The sequence below is a fragment of the Mustela nivalis genome (genome assembly GCF_964662115.1).
Source record: "Mustela nivalis genome assembly, chromosome: 3".
In the NCBI taxonomy this organism is placed as follows: domain Eukaryota; kingdom Metazoa; phylum Chordata; class Mammalia; order Carnivora; family Mustelidae; genus Mustela; species Mustela nivalis.
Window position 1 is genome coordinate 109,326,510 of NC_139022.1, and position 19,969 is coordinate 109,346,478.

At 51.4% G+C, this 19,969-nt stretch overlaps 1 protein-coding gene and 1 long non-coding RNA gene across 6 annotated transcripts in view; one reads left to right on the forward strand and one right to left on the reverse strand.

The window, feature by feature from the left end:
- Positions 1-5,753: 5,753 nt before the first annotated feature.
- TCF7 (transcription factor 7) overlaps positions 5,754-19,969 on the reverse strand; it is a 33,974-nt gene continuing 19,758 nt past the window's right edge. For 2 of the 4 annotated variants that reach the window (XM_082725738.1, XM_082725739.1), the window contains 8 exons: positions 15,318-15,429; positions 14,430-14,520; positions 12,899-12,991; positions 11,288-11,407; positions 10,525-10,687; positions 10,331-10,438; positions 9,827-9,875; positions 5,754-7,450 (listed from right to left, as the gene is read on the reverse strand). In XM_082725738.1, the coding sequence (XP_082581864.1) occupies positions 7,371-7,450; positions 9,827-9,875; positions 10,331-10,438; positions 10,525-10,687; positions 11,288-11,407; positions 12,899-12,991; positions 14,430-14,520; positions 15,318-15,429 (816 nt within the window). In that variant the 3' untranslated portion in view covers positions 5,754-7,370. Of the gene's footprint in view, positions 7,474-9,826; positions 9,876-10,330; positions 10,439-10,524; positions 10,688-11,287; positions 11,408-12,898; positions 12,992-14,429; positions 14,521-15,317; positions 15,430-19,969 lie in introns of all 4 variants that reach the window. The other 2 variants (XM_082725740.1, XM_082725741.1) reach the window with 2 other exon arrangements.
- LOC309862181 lies at positions 9,879-11,100 on the forward strand. 2 transcript variants are annotated; one of them, XR_014310334.1, is made up of 2 exons: positions 9,879-9,936; positions 10,865-11,100. It is a non-coding gene; the product is annotated as an uncharacterized lncRNA (long non-coding RNA). The 2 variants fall into 2 exon arrangements; XR_014310335.1 differs by having other exon boundaries at positions 9,880-9,936; positions 10,820-11,100.

Sequence of the window (19,969 nt, forward strand, 5' to 3'; positions counted from 1 at the left end):
AGGTCATGATCCCAGGGCCCCGGGATCAAGCCCCGCATTAGGCCCTCTGCTCAGCGGGGAGCCTGCCTCCCCCTCTGCCTACTTGTGATCTCTGTCAAATAAATAAATAAAATCTTTAAAAAAAAAAAAAAAAGAAAAGAAAAAGAAAAACACCCTGATAATCTTAAACTCTCAGGTTTGGTAAAGATCTAACCGCTCACATAAGAAAATAGGCCATTTTTGGGTGTTGTGTGCCCACATCAGTCATAAGTAGGGTGTTCAGGGGCCCTTTAGGCTGGCTACCACATACTGCCTACCCTGTTTGCTCTCGCCTGCTGGTTGCTATTTCTTTAAAAAAGTCTATCAAGAGTTTTCTAGGCCCTCACCTTTCCGGAGGAAAACAAGTGGCTTTTCCCCATTATCCGCAGTAGCCAAGCCTATCTCCAGAGATACTCTCTCCTACCCGCTCACTTCCCAGCTATTCTGAACTAATACTGTGGCATGAAGTCATACTGTGAGGCTGGACTCCTGTTTCTGCCTCTTAGTTCCTACCTGGCCTGTGGTAAGTTGGAAATGGTAGTTATGTGCAGAGTGGTGCTGTTGGTGATGAAGACTCCTGTGAGACAGTTTTTTGGCTTCTCAGCTTTTCATAAAAGCTTTTTATAATTGAGAGGAAACCAAAGTCCTTCTGAATACTAGCTTACTAGTTTTTCCCTGACATTGTCATGGATTAAGGATATGCCCCCCTCAAACAGATATGATAATTCCTACGTTGTAGAACCAAGTTATGTCATTTGAATGCTATTACATTTTATATTTTATTAGCTTGCCTTTTTAAATCTACCTTTAATACACAAGGTGAGTATTGCTTTGCAATTTTTATATTTTTCCAAAGATCCACAAAGTCATCCCAATAAGGTAAAGATTCCTGAGCAGCACTGTAGCTGTGATCTGTTGATTCTGCATCTGTGGGAACGTACCAGCTGCTGGAATTAAACGAGATCTTTACTGGAATTTGGTGGGATGATTAGGACTGCACCCCAGTAACATGAAGTAATGGTGATGCTGAGTTTAGACTGTAACTAGTTGGAGAAGAGAGTAAGTCTTATGAGCATGTGACTCAGGGCAGGCAGATATTCCAAACCACATGATCTCTTAGTGTACTTTTTTTTTTTTATTTTTTTGAGATTTTACCCATTTATTTGAGGGAGAGAGAGAAAATGAGAGCAGAGTGAGGGGCAGAAGAAGCAAAATCCCCACCACATAGGGAGTCCAGCATGGGGCTTGATCCCAGGACTCTGAGACGAAGGCAGACCCTTAACCGACTGAGCTACCCGGACACCCCGATCTCTTAGTAGTTGACTTAAAAATGAGCCAGTTCTATAGTTTGCTGATCCAAGGGAAATTAAGAAATTAGATAGGTTGCCTAGACTCTTAACAGGGTGATTTATACAGGGATAGGAAGTAACTTCCACAAGTTAAGAACTGAGAGCAGCAGACCTCTTGATCTGAGCATTGTTCACTCTGTCTGTGGCCAAAGAAGCTTTTATATTTGGAAGCTTAACTTCTGCCACCACTTCCCACTTGAAGATGTTTCAGATCTTTCTTTTTTTTTTTTAAAGCTCCCTAAGTGTGTGTGTTTGTGTGTGTGTGTATATTTAAAGTTTCTATTTATTTATTTGACAGAGATCACAATTACGCAGAGAGAGGAAGGGAAGCAGGCTCTATGCTGAGCAGAGAGCCTGATGCAGGGCTCGGTCCCAGGACCCTGGGATCATGACCTGAGCCGAAGGCAGAGGCTTAAGAACCACCCAGGCGCCCCACTCCCTGTATATTTAAATGGGAAAGAATCAAATGTCTTCCTCTGAAGTTGCTTGCACTTTAAAAAGATCTTCAGTTATTTAGTTTGTAGCTGATTTCTAGCTAATACAGAAGAGAATAAGGGGGAAGATTGTTAGTAAAGGGAAAGCCTATGAAATGGCTGAATCTCTAAAGTGTAGCTCCTGACTTCTCCTTTGTAGGAAGTGTAAGACATGGTTTTCCTCTTGGAGCTTTCGGTGGAGCTCAGGAGGCAAAACATAAATACTGCCAGGAGGGGATTAGGGGCTATAATAAAAACGTTCCTGGACAGAACAAGATGAATGAGCAAATGGGGACTCTTGGGCTGGAAGGGTCTAAGAAAGTTTCCATGAGAAGAAACTAATTTGGTGGTTTTGGTTGGAGATGGAGGGATGCCAAGGTGAGGGGGAAAGCAGTGCTCAGTCTGGAACTACCAGCTTAGGGTTGGGTGTCAGGTCTGCTGGAGAATATAGGCTGGAAAGAGACATTGTGCTGGATTAGTGATATAATTTTGGTGACTGTCCAGGAAGAATGTTGATCAGACCCATGTCAGGCAGTACAGTTCTTGGGTGGTTGAACTAAAATATATGTATTTTTAAAATATTTATTTACTTGACAGACAGTGAGGGAAGGAACACAAGCAGTTCGGGAAGCTGGAGAGGGAGAAGCAGGCTTCCCGCCAAGTGGGGAGCCTGTTGTGGGGCTCGATCCCAGAATCCTGGGATCGTGACCTGAACTGAGGGCAGACACTTAACGACTGAGCCACCCAGGTGCTCCCTTAAATATTTTTTTAGTACTGTACTAAAGGATTGAGATAAAGGTTTTGCAGTTGGAGTCCTAGTTGATGCCTTTGTTTACTCTTGTTGAAAATTACTCTAATAGGCAGAATGAGTAAGAGAACTGGATGTACATAGCAAGACAAATGATGAGAAGTTTAGAACATATTCAGTGGTCCAGCATCAAGCCGTTTGGACACCTAAGCAGGATAGACTGTCCTTACTGTTGAGCAGTCAGTGGATATGAACCTTATCAGTGGCATAAAGGTGTTGGTCAGGGAGCTCTCGTTTGATGAATTTCCAGTGTGGGGCTTGAGTGATAGTCTAACTCACGGGTGATGTACGTGCTGCCACAACGTGCTGCCTTGTGGCGTCTTACACCGTTGGCTACATCTGGTGTGTGCCAATCCCGAGAGGCATTTTGTGGCAGGAATATTGAATATAGTTGCTTACGACAGTATATCTTGGTACATTGTATAGTTCTCATGACCTTCTGACACTGCTTAACTTGAAATTTTCACAAGTATTTACTGAGCACCTGATCTGTATGCCAGCCTGCCTCCTCTTTCATTCTTGAGAATCTGCCTAGTCCATAAAAGTGCTCTTAGTGTCAGTACTTACCTCCTGTATTGGGCAAAGTCTTATTTGTCCTGCTGCATATGCTCTTGTACAGCTTCTCTTACTTGCTTCAAATGCTCTGCAGTTACTTCTGTCTCAGGAAGCTTAGAGGATGGGTGGGAGCGCTACACTGTCAAAAACTACATTTAAGAGGAGTTTCCAGAGTGGCCTTTGCTTGCTTGCATGGTTTCCTGACCTAATTCCTCCTCTGATTTCTCCCCTTCCTCTACCTATTCCTCCCCTCCTCTAACCATCTCCCCCCCGCCCCGACCCACCCCCAAATTGACTGCACATGCTTTAAAAGAACAAGCCTTTAGATAGTTATGAACACCTGAATGGAAAAGGAAGATCTGGTCCAAAACCCCAGGTGAACTTGAAAGAAGTATCAGCTTGAACTAGTAACAATTTTCTATATGATTTATAGCTGATGAAATACCCCTTACCCGGTGTGACTGAACTCCTGAGAACTGCTAAGAGATGAGCCAGTTCCTACCCCTAGGACAGAATTTGCTTTTTCCAGTTACTTCTCTGCCTGATCACACATTATCCTTACCTTTGAAATCTCTCCTGACCTGACCTGGCTTTTATTCTAGCCTCCGACTATGGGAATATCCCATCCCGCCCTTCTCAGACCCCTCTGGCCCGTTGTGGACAAGGAGGCCAACAAAGGTCCATTAGTTGCTCGATGCCAATAAAGAGTCCAAGAGCCTGAAGTAGAGTTTCTGGGACAGAAGTGATTGGAATAGTTGGCATTGATGGAGCCTAGGAGGAACCAAGGTCTGTTTTGGGTGGTCTGCTTTCTTTCAGGGACTAGTGGTGAATTCAAAGCTCTGGGTAGAGCTGAGAAAATCATGTTAAAGCAGCCTTTCTAACTTCAAAGAAAAGCCAGTCAGCTTTTTTTTTTTAATAAGGAATTGTTCTTGGTCTCAAATCTTCTACTTTGATATATAGGCCTGACAGGTCTTTGTTACCCTTGCCTTTTCTAGGCTGTTTTTCTAGAAATGCATTGAGGAACCAGTTTCATTTCTTTTTTGGAACAGTGTAAAGAATCAAGTGTGTTTCCGTGCACTTTTGGCCTTTCTAGCCAGACTTGCAGTACACTCAGTAGAGCTGGGCGGGAAGTAGTGCTTTCGGGACATTCAAAAGGTAGTTAAAGCCAGAAGAGTCTAGCCATGGGGCTTCCTGTATAAAGAGGGAAAACGTATTCCAGTTGAGAGACCTGGGCAGGCCTCACCAGCTTGCACCGCTGAGTCCGCAGCAGATTCTCGGAACAGGTGCAGCAGCTTTGGCAACTACCAAGCCGGTTTGCCCGTTTTCTGGGAAGGGGTAAGGGAAGTTGCGGTATCTTGTCTTTTTGAGAGCTCAGAGATGGGGCTCGTTCCTCGCTTGCAGTGAGGTGGGACTGGTTTGCTACTTGAAATTGTATTTGGGGCTGCACTCTCAGTCACCTGTGGCCTCAGGAATGTGCTGGTGTGATCTGGGGAGGATTTGAGTTTCCTCTTTGAAGACACTTTTTTTAAGAGGCTGGTTTGATTTTAACCAAGTTGCCAGAGCCTTCCTCTTTCCCCTCAACATTCACAAAGGGTGCATTGTTCCTGTACCCAGTGTGCTCTAAATAAGACACCAAATCAGATGCTGCCAACCCAGTCTTGCATAAGCCTTAAAATGTAGTTTTTGAAACAACTAGGCCAGTAGCCAGAGTGGAATTCTTTAAATGGGACAGATGTCGAGAGAATGGTCTCCTCTCGCACCCTTCCAGAAGAAAAGCAAGTCTGGGATTACAACTTCCAGTGGCCTACTTTAGACAGACAGTACTCTGGAAGATGACTTTATTTATAAATATTTTTAAACATAAAATCTCAAAAATAGAACGCCATGCAAATTACAATGCATGATGGTGACCCACTGGCTGACTGTTGGGATACTCTTCTTGCCCAGCCTTTTTATCTAATGTTGGAGTGACCTATTGAAGTGGCTTTTACACCTTTTATGTTCATGATGGGTTTGAGGAGTTAATTGTTTTCTTAAACATGGAAACTGCTGTTAAAACGGAGACTGTAGATTTATCAAACTGGAGAGGTTTTGTATACAAATAGGAAGATACTTAAAGTACCTAATTAGCTTTTGGGAGGAAAGGGTGCTATTGAAATGCTCTTTCAAGTTTTCTGATACCAGCTTAGAGAGACTCCAGTTTGCCTCAAAATAGGATGTGTGCTCATGGAATGTTGGGTCTTTTCTCTCTGTGGAAGGAAGATGGAGCCTAGTGGTTGTGTGGGTCTGTGGTGGCAGTTCACAGCCCATTCCCATATGCAGGGTGGCCTTTGCTTGCATCACTTGTGAAGTCCAAAGATTGGGGAGTTTACATGTAGAAGCAGGTTATTAGCTCTTGTGGTTGGGGCAGGGCCTGAGCCTCCAGTAGGGAGGCTTTCTTTCTATAGATTGAAAGTCTTGAGAATGTGTGTCCCATGATAGAGAATAAGCCCCAAGTTTTCTGGCTGTGGGTAACAGTTTATTCCTTAGTGTCAAGTTTTGAAAGAGAAACCCAGTAAAAAGTATCTTTATTCTCATGTTAAAAAAGTTTTTGTTGGATGATGCATTAACAATACAAAAATATTTTTAACACTACAATAGTCCTTTTCTTTCTCTCAAGACTTCTTGCAACACTATACTAGAATATATGTTCTTTGGATTCTGAGAAGCCAGTGGCTAAACTAGGAACTAAAGGCTTTTGTTGAGGGATGTACGGGTATAGGAACAGCCCGTTTTCTTTGGAATCAGGCTATGTACAGTGAGGGAAGAGGCCAAAAAAAAAAAAAAAAAGTTAAATTAAAAGTTTTTTCTAAGGCTCAGGGTTGAAGCTTGGCTCAGAAATGGGTTAAAGTAGGCTGTGGTGAAAACCCACTGACTACCACTAGAGGTTCTCTGGACTCTGCTTTGATGGTGATGGTCCTTCCTGCAGGACCATTAGGAAACTGAAGCTGACCTGTTTTGTGCTGGAAGGTAGGCACTGACTGTCACGAGGTTTGCCCTCTCAACTGCCCAAGAGCTGCCTAGACTGACACGGATAAGTAGGAAATGGAGCTGTGACTGAGGGCTTCTAGGAGTAGGGAGGGATGCACACTAGGTTTTGGGCCGTAATTTCTTACAGCTTTTGAGTTCACCCAACCCAATGCTTGGGACTTTGGTAATCAGAGCTTATGGCGAGGCTAAGTTTCTCTTGGAAACATTTCCAAGTAATTTGAACTAGAGCCAGATACGTCTCACTGCCCATACTTGCCTGATAAGGTAGTGTCAGGTTTTTCCTGCTGCCTGCGGTGATAGGCCTAGATTTAACTGTTCCATTCCCTCCTCGTCTTGCAAGCTCTTGAGAACATGGCAAGAGGCTTCTTTCTGGTCCAGCTTAGGAATGATTACTCCTTTTCTGTCAAAAGGGCTTCTCCAGGCCCTTTTGACATAAGTATTGTCCTCTTGAGCACCAGGTTGTGGCCTTGCTCAGGTGTTGTTTCATAAACCAGCTCATTAGTCCATGAAGTGTCTGGTATGGGGAGGGTGTGGCAGTGGTGGGGCTGGGGAGGTGGAGGGTAGGGAAAGCAGCTGGGTTCAGGCCCACACATCTAGGACATCTAGAGCAGAAAAGCAGAGGAGGCAGCAGGGGGCATCTGGCCAGCAAGACCGTGGTAAAAGGGATAGATGCAGGCTGCTATAGGCACAAGGGATGCCCTTAATTGATGACACAACACAGATCTCACTCCTGCCACTCAGAGCAGTTGGATTGATGGCCCCAGGTTCAGGCAGAAGTTGTGCAGCCTCGGAAGTCTCCTGGGCCTGGTCCCTGAGAGGGAGGTAACAGGGCCCCTGGCCAGTTTCCATGTGCTTTGGGGCTCTGTCGCTTCCTCTCGGAGGATGGGCCCCTGGAGGCAGCCAGGTGCCCTGTGCATGCTAGGCTGCCTGTCTCTGAGATTCCTCTCGTTGCACCTGTGTACTCTGCAGGGTGCTGGGGAGGGCCTGGGGGAGTCCAGGGGACTGGGAGGCTGAGCGCGGCCGAGAGCCCTGGTGATGTAGGCGCTGGCTCCGCAGGACTAGCAAGCAGTTCTGTGGGGAGGTGGGGCAGCAGGAGGTATGAGGGCGAGTCCTGGGGGGCTGGGGACCCGGGGCAGCCTACAGCACTGTCATCGGAAGGAACGGGGCTGGGGCAGCGGTCTTCTCCGGGTAAGTACCGAATGCATTTCTTTTTCCTCCTAGGAATAGTGAAGAGAGTTATCTGTAAACAGAGGGTGAATTCATAGTCATACACCACAACCAGAAAATGCTGTCCTTGCACAGGCCTAGCTGACCTCTTGTCCCCTCTCCCCAGGACTTGTGTGATGTGCCTGTGCCTTCAAACCTAGCATTGCAGTTGTGCTGGGCCTGGCCCAAACCTGGAACAGGTGTAGTACCCAGCACAGCCACAGGGTGGCACAGGAACCTCCTGTGAGCTGGGCCTTCTGTTTTCCAGGGAAAATTATCTCCTAGTTTCGGCCTTGGAGCCTCTACTTCACATGTTTGTGGGGTTCAGATCTGCATTAAGGCAAAGGGCTACACTGCTTGCGGATTCTTGGGTGGTGCTCAGACAGAATACCACAAATACGCTCCCAATGTGTGTACATACATACACGTCTGTACTACCCGAATTCCTCTTTGCCCTTGGAGAGGGAGCATGGTGGGCACTCTTGAGAGACTGGACAGTACTCCTTAGAGTCTGTGAATGTAATGCCTAGAGTAGGTTCAGCCCTACCAGACCTGGCCTCAACTTCAACCAGGCAAACTTCAGTCACTTGGTGTAGGGATGTATATCTTCTTTCACATACACATTTCTCTACTGTATGGGGAAACACATGGGTTTAGTGCTACAGAGCCCAAGTAAGACCCTTTTGCCAGGACAGCCCAGGGATACCCCCTCTTTCTTTCTCCCTACCTCTACAGTCCCCTCATTTCCAGTACAAGGTGAAGTACATGACCACTTGGCATCCAGGTTGTTCTCTACTATCGTCACCTTGGTGTGGAGGGTGTGTGTGTTTTCCCCAAGTTTTTTAGATTTAAGGGTTCAGGAATCCTAACTTGAAGAAGTGAAGGAACTGGTAGACCACGGTGAGTTCTAGGCCTCGTAGCCAGGGGCTCAGGCCACTGATTGGGGTACATGAGATTGGCCTGCTGAGGATCTGCTAACCCTAGTCAGCATTAGGCCATCATTAACCGAGGACCCTGGGCAACAGGCACCAAAACTACCTTCTTGAATCTGCCTGCCTTTTCTAGAACATTCTTTCTTCACCTCATTCTTAGGAGACATGGGTTCCCCAATCTGTGGGTATGCTTTGGGACTGGGGGACCAAAGGAGGGCTACAGGCCCAGCAGAACATGTGCAGAGTCAGGGAAGCAGCTTGAAGCAAAGGGAGGATGGTGGTGGGGACAAACCCACCTGCACGGACCACACCAATCCGTCTGCTGGTTGAGGCCAAAGCGAGCACGGCATTTCTTAGGCGAGCCAGGGTCTGCTCACAGCCATGCCAGAGGGGCAGAGCAGGGCAGAGGGCGAGCAGGCAGGCAGCAGGGCAGAGCAGGGCCCAGAAAGAAGAGGTAACATCAGTGTCAGCCAGTCACAGATACCCCGTAGGCCCCTTAGGCAGAGGGCCTCTCCATGGCACAGCCAGCCCCCATGGGAGCCCCAGGACCCAGAGCCAGGTTATCAGGAAAGGTGGGCGGCACCTAGCTAGGCAGGAGAGGCAGTGGGAAGAACAGTGGCAGGAGGGAGGAGAATCCTATCAGGTTAGCTCCTCTTTCTGGTTGCAGCATGGGAGCTATGGGATAGGGGCCCCGGGGAGGCCCTGAGGGCTGCCCACCCCACACATCTCCCTGCCCACTTTATCCAGCTTTTCTTCCTTTTTGCCAGTGCCTACTCTGCCTAACCCCACCCCCACCCCCGCAAGGTGTTTAAGCTGTAGCTTAAACCAGGTGGACAGTTAAGTCCATACCTCAGAAAAAGGGCTGAGGATTCTACCCTGCCTCAGTCCTAACCTTGAGCTTCCCTGTGTGGGGGCAGGATAGCGTGAGACAGTTGTGGATGTGGAGTCTGAATTCGACTATCAGACTTGGGGCATGAATTCACCCATGGGAAGGAGACTTGAAGCAGTGTGTGGCTTCCTTGAGTCCTCCATACAGAGCACTCTGCACTGTCAAAATAAATGGATCGGGTAGGGGGGCTGGTGACCGAGTAACAGCCAGGCACCAACCAGCAGGCAGCGGGACTTCTGGCCTAGGCAGGGCTGCACCTCCACCCCCAAAGCCTGCGCGCAGGTCACAGCAGAACAACAGGCTCAGTTTCTGTGGCAGAGGCTAGCCAGGAGCAGGGCTTGCAAAGGTGGGAAGCTGCAGTTAGGCAACACACCAATGTTACACTATTACAGGGACTTCCTATAGCTGTTCCTCACATGTGGGATCAGACTTGTGAGAAGTGGGCCTTGTTTCCAGAGGGCCTAAAGGTCTGTGGCTGAATGTTCTGCCCCTCCCTCTGGGCCAGAGCAGGTGCTCATGGATTGCACACTTGGAGAGCAGTCTCCACTGCTGAGAGGAGGCCTCACCTGTGTTGGATTCCTGGTGCTTTTCCCGAGACCGCCTTTTCTTCTTCCCCTGCAGGGAACAGAGGGACGGATTCTGCTCAGATCTGGGAGGTGGTCCTTTGAGAACTCCAGTGAGTGAGTGGTTGGGAAACCTGCAGCCCAACCTGGCTGTTGCTGAAATTCTTGGGTACAGAGTTCCCTCCTCCCGAGGTGGCCTGGCATTTCTCGGTGGCAGTTTTTGCCAGGGTACCAAGGTACAGAGGATGGCACAGAGGCTCCTTCTCCATTTGCCTATATGGCCAAACACCAGGCAAGAGTCCAGTGGGGAGAGTACATCCCAGGGGAAAAGAGGACACAGGCCTACCTTCAGGGGCAGCTTCCCTTGCTTGGCTCTCTTCAGACTAGCCACATGAGGTCTTGGGCCCTTCACTCCACCACCTGCCCTCCTTAACTCTGCCTTTAGGACAGTGGTCTAGGGCATGGCATCTTGAAGGTTCCCCTCCCCGTCCCTTACTGGCCACTCACATAATTGTCCCGCGCTGACCAGCCTGGGTACAGCTGCATGTGCAGCTGCCTCTCCTTTCGGGCCAGCTCATAATACTTGGCTTGCTCTTCCCGAGACAGTGCATGCCACTGCAGTGGGGAAGAAGGGGTAGATGGAGTGTATCAAGGCGTCAGTCAAGGGCCACCCCTACCAGCCCACCTGCCCGTGGCCTCACCCTTCGACCCAAGATCTGGTTGATGGCAGCACTCTCCTTGAGTGTGCACTCTGCAATGACCTTGGCTCTCATCTCCTTCATGTACAGCATGAAGGCGTTGAGGGGCTTCTTGATGGTTGGCTTCTTGGCCTCCTTTTCCACCTTGGATTCTGCCTGTGTCTTCCTAAGGAGCACAAGTCCAGATCACTCAGGAGCCCCCCCAGTGTCCACCTAATGCTGCTGCCTTTTTCTAGTTTGTGTCCAGTATGTGTGTGAGTGCATGGAAACTAGGGTTTTGAAATGGTATCTTTTTCAGCTACTCCAAAATGGAAGATCAGAACTATATAACTCTTCCTTACAGGAATGCTGCAGCTAAGAGAAACATGTTTAAGGACTTCTCAGCCCCTCCCCTGTTGGTTCAAAACAATCTTTGTTCCCCACCCCCCTCCCCTGTTGGTTCAAAACAATCTTTGTTCCCCACCTTATCCATTCCCTCCTGCCTCTAAGGAGTGTACGACTCTTGCTATTGGGATTGTGAGTTCACACCCCACACTGGGTGAAGAGATTACTTAAATAAATAAACTTAAAAAAACAAAACATTGATCTTTCAGTGGCAAGAACCACAAGATGGCTTGACCAGAGACCGCCCCTAATAGCCCCTAGAGCTTCTAGGCAGCAGGTGTAGAATCTGGTGGGAAGAATGTGTCTCTGGCTGATGAATGGATGGGCTCCTGAGTCTGCTCATTTGTTCCCCTCCCTCCACACTGGGCATCTTCTCACTCACAGGCTCCGGTCATACGGCTGCAGTTCCTGCTTCCCTGAGGGAGGTACGATGGCCGGGTGGGGGATGGCTGCAGGGTGACCAGGTACACCAGAGCCCAGCATCAGGGATGGGTGGGTGAACCTAAAGGCAGAAGGAGAGTTAACACCGAGGCAGGAACGTATGGGCCAGACCTTGGATGTCTGGAGGCCCCTGTACAGTACGCAAAGATGGGGACACACCCCACCCCCACTGGCTTGCACACAGGTACACAGATACATACAAACACCTGCTCCCAACAGGTCACACAGACACACTGCACAGATCTGCATGCATGTCATTCAGGGGGCTATGAAGTCAGTCCTGAATAGCTTTGGAATCCGTCCCCTTACCTTACACTGTCACCAGTTCAGTCTCCTGAGCCTGTGACTGCCATGGGAGTCCCCTTCCTCTCCTGCTTGAACCCTCCAGGCCTCTCTTCACACAACACTCAGAGGGACTTTTAAAAACATCTGAGTGCTCTTGGCCACTCCTGCTGAAATTCCCCCATAGCCCACAGAATAAAACCCAGGATCCTCCACAGGACCTGCCCCACTCTGCATGAACACCCCCGCTGAAAAAATCTGCTCCATCTTTTCCCCACTTTTTTCTTTTTCTTTGACAGAGAGACATCACAAGTAGGCAGAGAGGCAGGCAGAGACAGAGGGAAGAGGCTCCCTGCTGAGCAGAGAGCCCATTGTGGGACTCGATCCCAGGACCCTGAGATCATGACCTGAGCCGAAGGCAGAGGCTTAACCCACTGAGCCACCCAGGTGCCCATTTTCCCCACTTCTTCATCACTTTATAGCCCTCACCATCTCCAACCAGTTCTGTTCCCCTTGGCGGCTTTACTCCGGACATGTGACTCTTGAGGAAGCTCTCCCTGTCCACGCCCCTGCCTTGGCTGGGGTCTGATTAGGATTATCCCATCACCCAGAAAGCCCATTTGACTATTAGTGCTCTGTCCATACCTCCCACCCTGGGCTGTGAACTCCAGTAGAGCAGGACATGTCTGCTGAGTTACTTGTTCCATCCCTGGCTTGGGTCAGTCACTGAAGGAGTGAGTGCAATGAAGGGACTCATACATATACACACACCTGTCACTTTGATTTTCTGCTCCTCTGTGGAAACCACAGTGCCCTTGCTCCTTTCTCTGAGGAGGGAGCCCCTAAGGGTCCAAGATTGGAGACACATGGAAAAGGTGGTGCCTCAGCTTGGGCAGAGCTCACGGAATGCCCAGGAAAGTATGCCTGACCCGCCCTCCAGCAAGGAGGCACAGGAGAGGTGAGTGCACACACACCTGCACTTGGGCGGACTCAGGCATGCACAGAGGCAGGAGTACAAGCACACGTGGGCAGGCACTGTCCCTGGCTGCTCAAGGGCACTTGGCTGCACGGTATGACCTGGGCTTAGGCCTCTAGCTCTCCCACTGGCTTCATTTTCAGGCACAGAGCAGCAGGGGCTGCAGAATGACAGACGGACGGATGGACAGACAACTAGCACAGGGCAAGCACTGGCCTGGGCATGGCCTCGTGTGGGCACTGAAGCCTGGGCAACAGGAAGCAGGAGCCTGGCTGCAGGGTGTGTGGGACTCACCTGGGGTAGGGGGCGCCAGGGGCTGCAGTGGGGGCAGGGAAGTGCTGTCTATATCCGCAGGAAGGGGACAAGGGGTAGAGAGGAGGACTGGGCCTGTGGTTGGGAGAGACAGCTGTTAGCAGTCCGGCTACTGGCCAGATGTGGGGACAGACTTCCCCACAGTGCTTGGGTCCGACCCATGGTGGGCAGGGAATCGGTCTCTGCCAGGACTCTTCCAGTGTATGTACTGGGCATCTGCCACCAGAGGGCAACCTGTGCTGCTCCTGTTCTCCTCTACACACTCCCACTGGCGCCTAAGGGGCAGAAATGACAGCTTTCTCCCAGGATCCAGCTCAGGAGCTGTGCCTCCACCCCCCGTCCCCCAGCTCACCTCTAGCCTTATTTCCTGGTCAATACAGGGCTGACATCTGCCTTAGGGCTTCTGCATCCACTGTTTAAATGACTGGATTATTTTGCTCCCCTTTGGATTCCTGGTCTCCCTTCAGGCCTTGCTTGGCTATGTGACCTTCTCTCCTGAAAGCCCTTGAAATGCTGAGCTGGATGAGGCACCGCTCTGGGCTTTTACAGCCCCCAGTGAAAGCACTGCTAACACTGCCCTATAATTGTTGGGGGTCTGGCCTGGGTAGTGCACTAGGGCGATCAGGTGCTGAGAGGGCAGGGGCCTGAGGTTGGCCAGCCCTGCCTGGCCAACTTCATAGGTATTCGTAGGTGGAGTCCTGATTGGTATTCAGAGTGGAGCACTGTCCGAGGAGAATCTGGAAATGGAGTGAGAGCTGAACATGGGTGAAGAGCACATGGAAGAGGGCAGGCAGGTGTCAGGTTGGGCCTCCGGCCTTCCCTTCCTTCCTGGGCAACCATGCTTTCCTGCTGTTGGGTAGGACTGCCCCAGCCCAGAGAGGCTGCAGACCTGTCCGCTTCACTCTGTGGTTCATGAGCAAAGGGCCAAACCAGCCTGCTGAGACTCCGCTCCAGCTGAAGACGGGCCCTTTGGCCCACAGTTGGGCCTGCTGACTTAAGGTTCAGGCTGGCTTTTGCTGGCCCAGCCTTTACAGACTCTAAGGCTCTCTAAGCCCCTGGCACCAGAGGAGACACAGAGAACTCTGCTCTTCAGGGAGCTCAGCCAAGGGACCAGTTGGCAGGAGGTAGGTAAGTAGAATGTATCTCTTTGCACACCACGTGGCTGAAAGGTAAAAGCCTATCTCATGGCCATTCATATTGTCATTGTCCCCTCCCTGCTCAGGCAGGTCTCCCTTTTCTTCCTTACCTATTCTTACAACCCTGGGCAGCTCGGTGTCCCCCACCCCACACCACTCAAGGCAGAGTTCAAAGTGTGGCATGACCAAGACCAGGAGCCAAGTGGAGTGCACTGGGCCATCTGGGAAATGGACAGAACTTCTGGCCAGCCCCTGGTACCGACACAGAGCTGGCAGCAGAGTGCTGGCAGAACAGGATGGAGGGAGGTGGTAAATGACAGGGCAAGTATGGGTCTCACCAGCGCAAAGTGCCCTCTTCCCACCAGGCCCACACTCACCAGCTCACAGTGTGGGGCAGTTGTCCCATGCTGCCTGAGGTCAAAGAGTAGAAGCCAGAGAGGTCGGGGGTCTGCAGAGGCCTGTGAACTCCTACAGTGGAGAGGGGCCGAGTGAGTGATGTAGCCTGACCTGGAAGCTACTTCTGCTAGTTACTGCATCCTAGAGCCGCCGGTGGGGCCTCTAAGATCTACCTCCATTTGCTACAGGACCAGACATACTGGTTTGTTCAGGACTATGCCACTGTGATGACAGTGCTCCATTTACAGGGCAGAGACTGGTGACTACCCTTAAGGACACTGGCTGGCCAGGAGAAGAGGTGGAGTCCTTTAGGAGTGGGAAGGCCAGGCCTCACCGTGCCCTGGTCCACTGCTGGTCTTCACCTGGGGTCTCTCCACTGGGGACTCCGGTCTGGCTTTGTGTGCAGGAGGCAAGCCCCCTGGCCTGGGCAGCCTGGGATCCACCCACCCCCTCTGCCTCCCCAGGGTTGAGTCAGCATGTTTCCCACAGCCGACAATGGCTGATTTCAGAATGACTTTCCCTGAGGCTGAGGTGAATCAGCCATCACAACCACCACTTTCCATTTTCTCACTGGGGGGAGGGAAGGATTCAAGTTTTACTGTCCTGAGCTTTACACAAATGCCTGCTCCCACATCCTGGCATTGGGAGGCCACTTGAGATTAGGCTCCTCCCTGAAGCCTTCCAAGTTTGACCTGGCACCACCTGCCCTCAGGCTCCCCATCCATCTTTCTCATGTTTTCTTTGGGCTTTGAGTTTGTTCAGTTCCAGGTCGTCCAGTTGTAAACAGGGCCTAGCCCCTGGACTCTGAAGCTGAGGAGTTGGTCCCAGGCTCAGGGGCTGTCAGGTCCTTCCCCTTCCCAGATCCGTACCTTGTTTCTGGCTGATGTCGGCCGGTGCAGGTGTAGGGTGTGGGCTGCTGAAATGTTCATAGAGAGGAGAGAGTTGTGGGACGCTGTGGGCTGGTTGACTGGCCTTGTTGTGCTGAAAAATGAGGGGGGGGGGCGATGTGAATGTGGGGAGACCCAGAGGAGGAAGGCCCAGGGCTGGGGGCATACATATAGACAGAGCCTCTTTTAGCTGTGCGGGTAGCCCAAATGTCAAAGGAAAGTGGGGGTGGTTAAAACCACAGGCCTCGAGGAGGGGGCACCACTCAAGCCGTGCTATGTCCAGTGGCCCTGCCTACGGCCCCCAGGCTTTGCTCAAGCAGCCCTCCTACCTAGAGAGCCTCTTGGTTTCTGCACACAGTTCCAGGAGGCACATCTCCCCTGTCCAGGAAATTCTTTCTCCCTCTGGGTCTGAGGCAGTCCTCCCCCTCCCCCAACTACTCCTTCCTCCCCCAGTTTCTCTGAGGCCCTGTGGCTTGTCTGGGGGCTGCTCATGGCCTCCAGCCCGACATCAGGTAATGGTCTCAAGACCTGGCTTACCCCAGGACAGCCAGGAGTTTTCTTTCTTCCTCCTCCAGCCCCCAGACTCAGGGTTCTGAGTCTGACCCACTATTCCACCTCAGGCTTAACAGGATTTGTTCGCACAAGAAAGGCTCCCATCAGCCCTTAACTCAGAGCAGGTGGGCTAGATAGAGCCAAGGCTCCCTCCAGGGCCAGCCCACCCAGCCCCCACACTTCCTGTTTCCTCAGCAACACAGGACTCTTACTTTTCACACTAGTCACATGGATCTGTCATGAGATGACTCACACTGGGAAGGGGGCTCCCCATGCGAACACAGCCACAGGGAGGTGCTGCTTGGGGCCAAGGCACAGCTCTGCATCTCCCCAGCACACACCTGCACAAGCCAGGATCCTGGAAACATCATCTATCACTGAGGCTCAGCTTCCACTTGGAAAGTTCACCTGTGGGGATTCTGCTGGCTAGGAGCACAGATAAGTGACTTTTGACTCATGGCACAGAAGAAACACAGGGACATCTTGGAGCAGGAGAGTAGTGAGAGGTTGTAGCCTGGGCTCCTTCCCACCCTGTGGGTGCAATTTCCCACTGGGTGAATTCAGCCAGACTCGCCAACACTTCTGGGCTTCAGTTTCCTCTCCTGTGCAATGGATATTCATGGTCCCTTCATCACCAGGTCTGGGGAAGCTTAGGGGAGCTCATGGAGAGGAGGCCTGGCACAGGTCCCTCCCGCCCCCCAGATTAGCTAGCTGTTTGGAGTCTAGGGTGAGGCGAGAGGGGAGGCCAAGTATGAGCTGCACCTTAGCCAAGATGTGAGGCTCCCAGGTAGACACAAGCTCACACACCCACCGGCAGCAGCTCTGGCTGCCCTCTCCCCCACACTCCTGCTTCCAGGGGAGCTTGAAGCTGGGCTCCCAGCTCAGGGCTCAGGGAAGGTGCTGACACTGCCACCTCTTTGGTCCCCTGCTCGTTCATCTGCCCACCGGGAAAAGCCTCACATCCCAGGACTCATCAGCCTGCCTTCTGTTGTCAGGCACATGGGTTGATGTCCCAATAGCGGTGGCACCACAGCCTCGAGGGAGCACCTCTAACTAGAGCCCTCTCTTGGTTTCCTGGGGTAGATCCGGGAGGGTCTCCACTGTGAACCTGAGGAGGAGCTGGCTGGCCTGTTCAGATCCTGCTTCTAATGTGTGTGGCCTGCAAGGACTGACCACAGAATCTGAACATCAGTTTCCTTGGCAAATGGAGAGAATCACAGGGTTGTTGTGAGGGTAAAGCCACACAGTACCCAAGAGCTCAATTCCTCAGGTGCTGTGTCACAAGGAAGGAACGTGCAGGAAGCCCCTCACCTGCACAAAGGAAATGCTCCTCACTGTCCTTCTCTGGCCCTGCGGTGCTGACCTCTCTGGGCCAGTTTTGGTCTGAATTTGCCAGAGGGGATTTGCCTATGGATGGAAAACTCATCTGACAGCCCATTGGCAACCTCAGTCCTGGAGGCCGAGGACTGGGCCGTGGTGTCTCCAGGCCTTGGGTGTGGTGATTTTACCGTTGCTGTTCTATGGCAAGGCTTTCTGAGCAAGCTGGGAGGCTCATGCCACACTCAGGCTTTCTTTATCTGCAGCACTGATCCCAGACACAACTGGGACAGAGCGCGCATGTAGGAATGAAGCAGAGAATGTAGGCTCCTCAGGCTTGCTGGCAAGGGCTGGCAAGAGAGAGGAAGTGGGCTGGGGCAGCTATGGGCTGTGAGGACACCTGTGGAATCCTTCCTGTACGAAGTGCCCGCCACATGCCAGGCATTGTGCCAAGCTCTCCACAGGCCCAACCACATTCCCACCAGGGGACCGATGGGCTGCCATTTCTTCTGGCTCCAAGTCCTCCCTGAGCCACCAGCTTAGGTCTCTCTCCCCTTTGCTGCAAAACACAGCAGAAGCCCTCCCCATCCTTGGCTCCTATTCTTAATTCTCGGGCTCCCTTTCAGCCTCACCATCCCTTGGCACCATCACTTCACCAGAAAGCTGCTGTCAAGGTCCCCAGCATCTCCCACACTGCTGAACTCAGTGCTCAGCCTTCCTTTTACCTGACCTCTCAGCAGAACTGAACACAACTCATTTCTCCCTCCTTGAAAGTTTCTTTGCTTGGCTTCCAGAATGCCACACTCATCTGATTTGCCTCCAAACTCATAGGCTGCTTCTCTGTCGGCCTACTTTTTGGCTACTCCTCTTCCTGACCTAACCCAAGATGGGCCCTTGGCTTTCCATTTCCCCCTCATTCCCAGAGTGCTCTCATCCAGGGTCACAGCTTTCCATGTCTTCATCTGATGACTGACATTCTGATCTCAGCCCCGGCTTCCTCTGGGAAACTCCACTCCCCAAATGCCTACTCACCACGTCTACCTGGAAATCTGAAATGCTGCCCAAACTCAGTATGTCCAAAGCAGAGCCTCTGGTTTTCTTCCCAAAATGCTGTTCTCCCTCTTCATCAGTGAATGGCAACTCCCTACTTCCAGTTGCTCAGATACCTTGGAGTATATCCTTGACTCTCACATCCCATCTCCAATCTGTCAGGCCATACGACTGGTATACTTCAAAATAATCTAGAGTCTGCTTCTTCCTCCTCCCTTTCCCCAACTCAGTCCACGCCGTAGTCACTTCTCACCTGGATGACTCCAGTGGCTGCCTGTCCCCCCACCAATCCTCCATCCAGCAACCATGTAAATCAGATCACAGCACTCCTGTGCCTAGAGCTGCCAATGCACTTAGAAACATACAAAGCACTGCAGGTGCCCACTCCCTCCCTCTCTTCCCTGCTCACGCCCAGCACTTCCATGTGCGCTTCAGCCTCCAGCCTCCTCCTCCAGTTGGTCCAGTGATCACTTTTGGGTGTGCCACAAGGTAAAGTGGGCTAGGGAGCCTAGTTCGAAGGCTCTCTGACGTTTATATCAACCTCCTCATTACAGGATCCTAGGGCCAGTTTGCCCCTTGAATAACGACAATGAGTCTCCATTACCTTACTGATCACAGATGCAAAAATTCTGCCTTCAAATTTGGGGGAGCAGTGGCTGAGGGAGGGCCTGGGAAGCTTCCTGGAAGCCTCTGGGGCCTTTTTATCCTGATAGGTCCCCAAGACAGTGGTAGCCAGACATCATCAGCCCTGACCAGGCCAGGCCTTATGACAGACAGGGCCACAGCTTCAGAGCCCATTCTCTTGAGAACCTGGGATTCTGGTGGAAGGCATTCCACCATTCGCCACTGAAGGGCACAACCGCCTGGAACCCTGGCTCAGTAGGTGGAATGAACACCCTCCACAGGTCCCTCTGGCCTGGGGGCTTTTGAATGTAAGCTCCTGCTTAGAGAAGGCCTTGCCATCTAGGCCCAGACTCTGGCTCTTGGGCCCCCTGGAACTGTAAGCTTGGCTGGTAGAGTGGGACCCATGGAAGGAAGACCCCAGAGTTTGGGGTCCAAGGTGCCAGCTTCAGAAAAACAGTCTCAGAGTCCCACTCTCCCAGGAAGGGGGTAGGGTGGGTTTGCTCCAAGGGAGGAAGAGGGTGGCCGCACCCCCATCTCTGGGGAGGGCTAGCTTTGGCCAGGAAACCACAGAGAGGCATCTCACTTGATGGAGGACCAGAGCTGGCTGTCCTAGGCCAAGCTGGCTAAGGCCCAAGGTGCAGCACAGCCAGGCCCAGGAAACCCCCGAATCCAGCTCAGCCTATAGCCTGTGGCCTGGGATGCATGTGTGAAACAGGTATTGAGTGGGGGGTGGGAGGTAGGAGGCATTGCCCAATGGTCAGAGGGCTCATCCTGTCCACTACCCTTCACTGGGAACTGGGGAAAGCCTCTAATTAAAAAGGAGTCTGCAGGGGCACCTGGGTGGCTCAGTGGGTTAAAGCCTCTGCTTTCGGCTCAGGTCATGATCCCAGGGTCCTGGGATCAAGCCCCTCATCGGGCTTTCTGCTCAGCGGGGAGCCTGCTTCCTCCTCTCTCTCTGCCTGCATCTCTGCATACTTGTGATCTCTGTCTGTCAAATGAATAAATAAAATCTTTAAAAAAATAAAATAAAATAAAAAATAAAAAGGAGTCTGCAGCCAAACCACAGCGGGGCAGGGGTGGGGCAAAGAGCC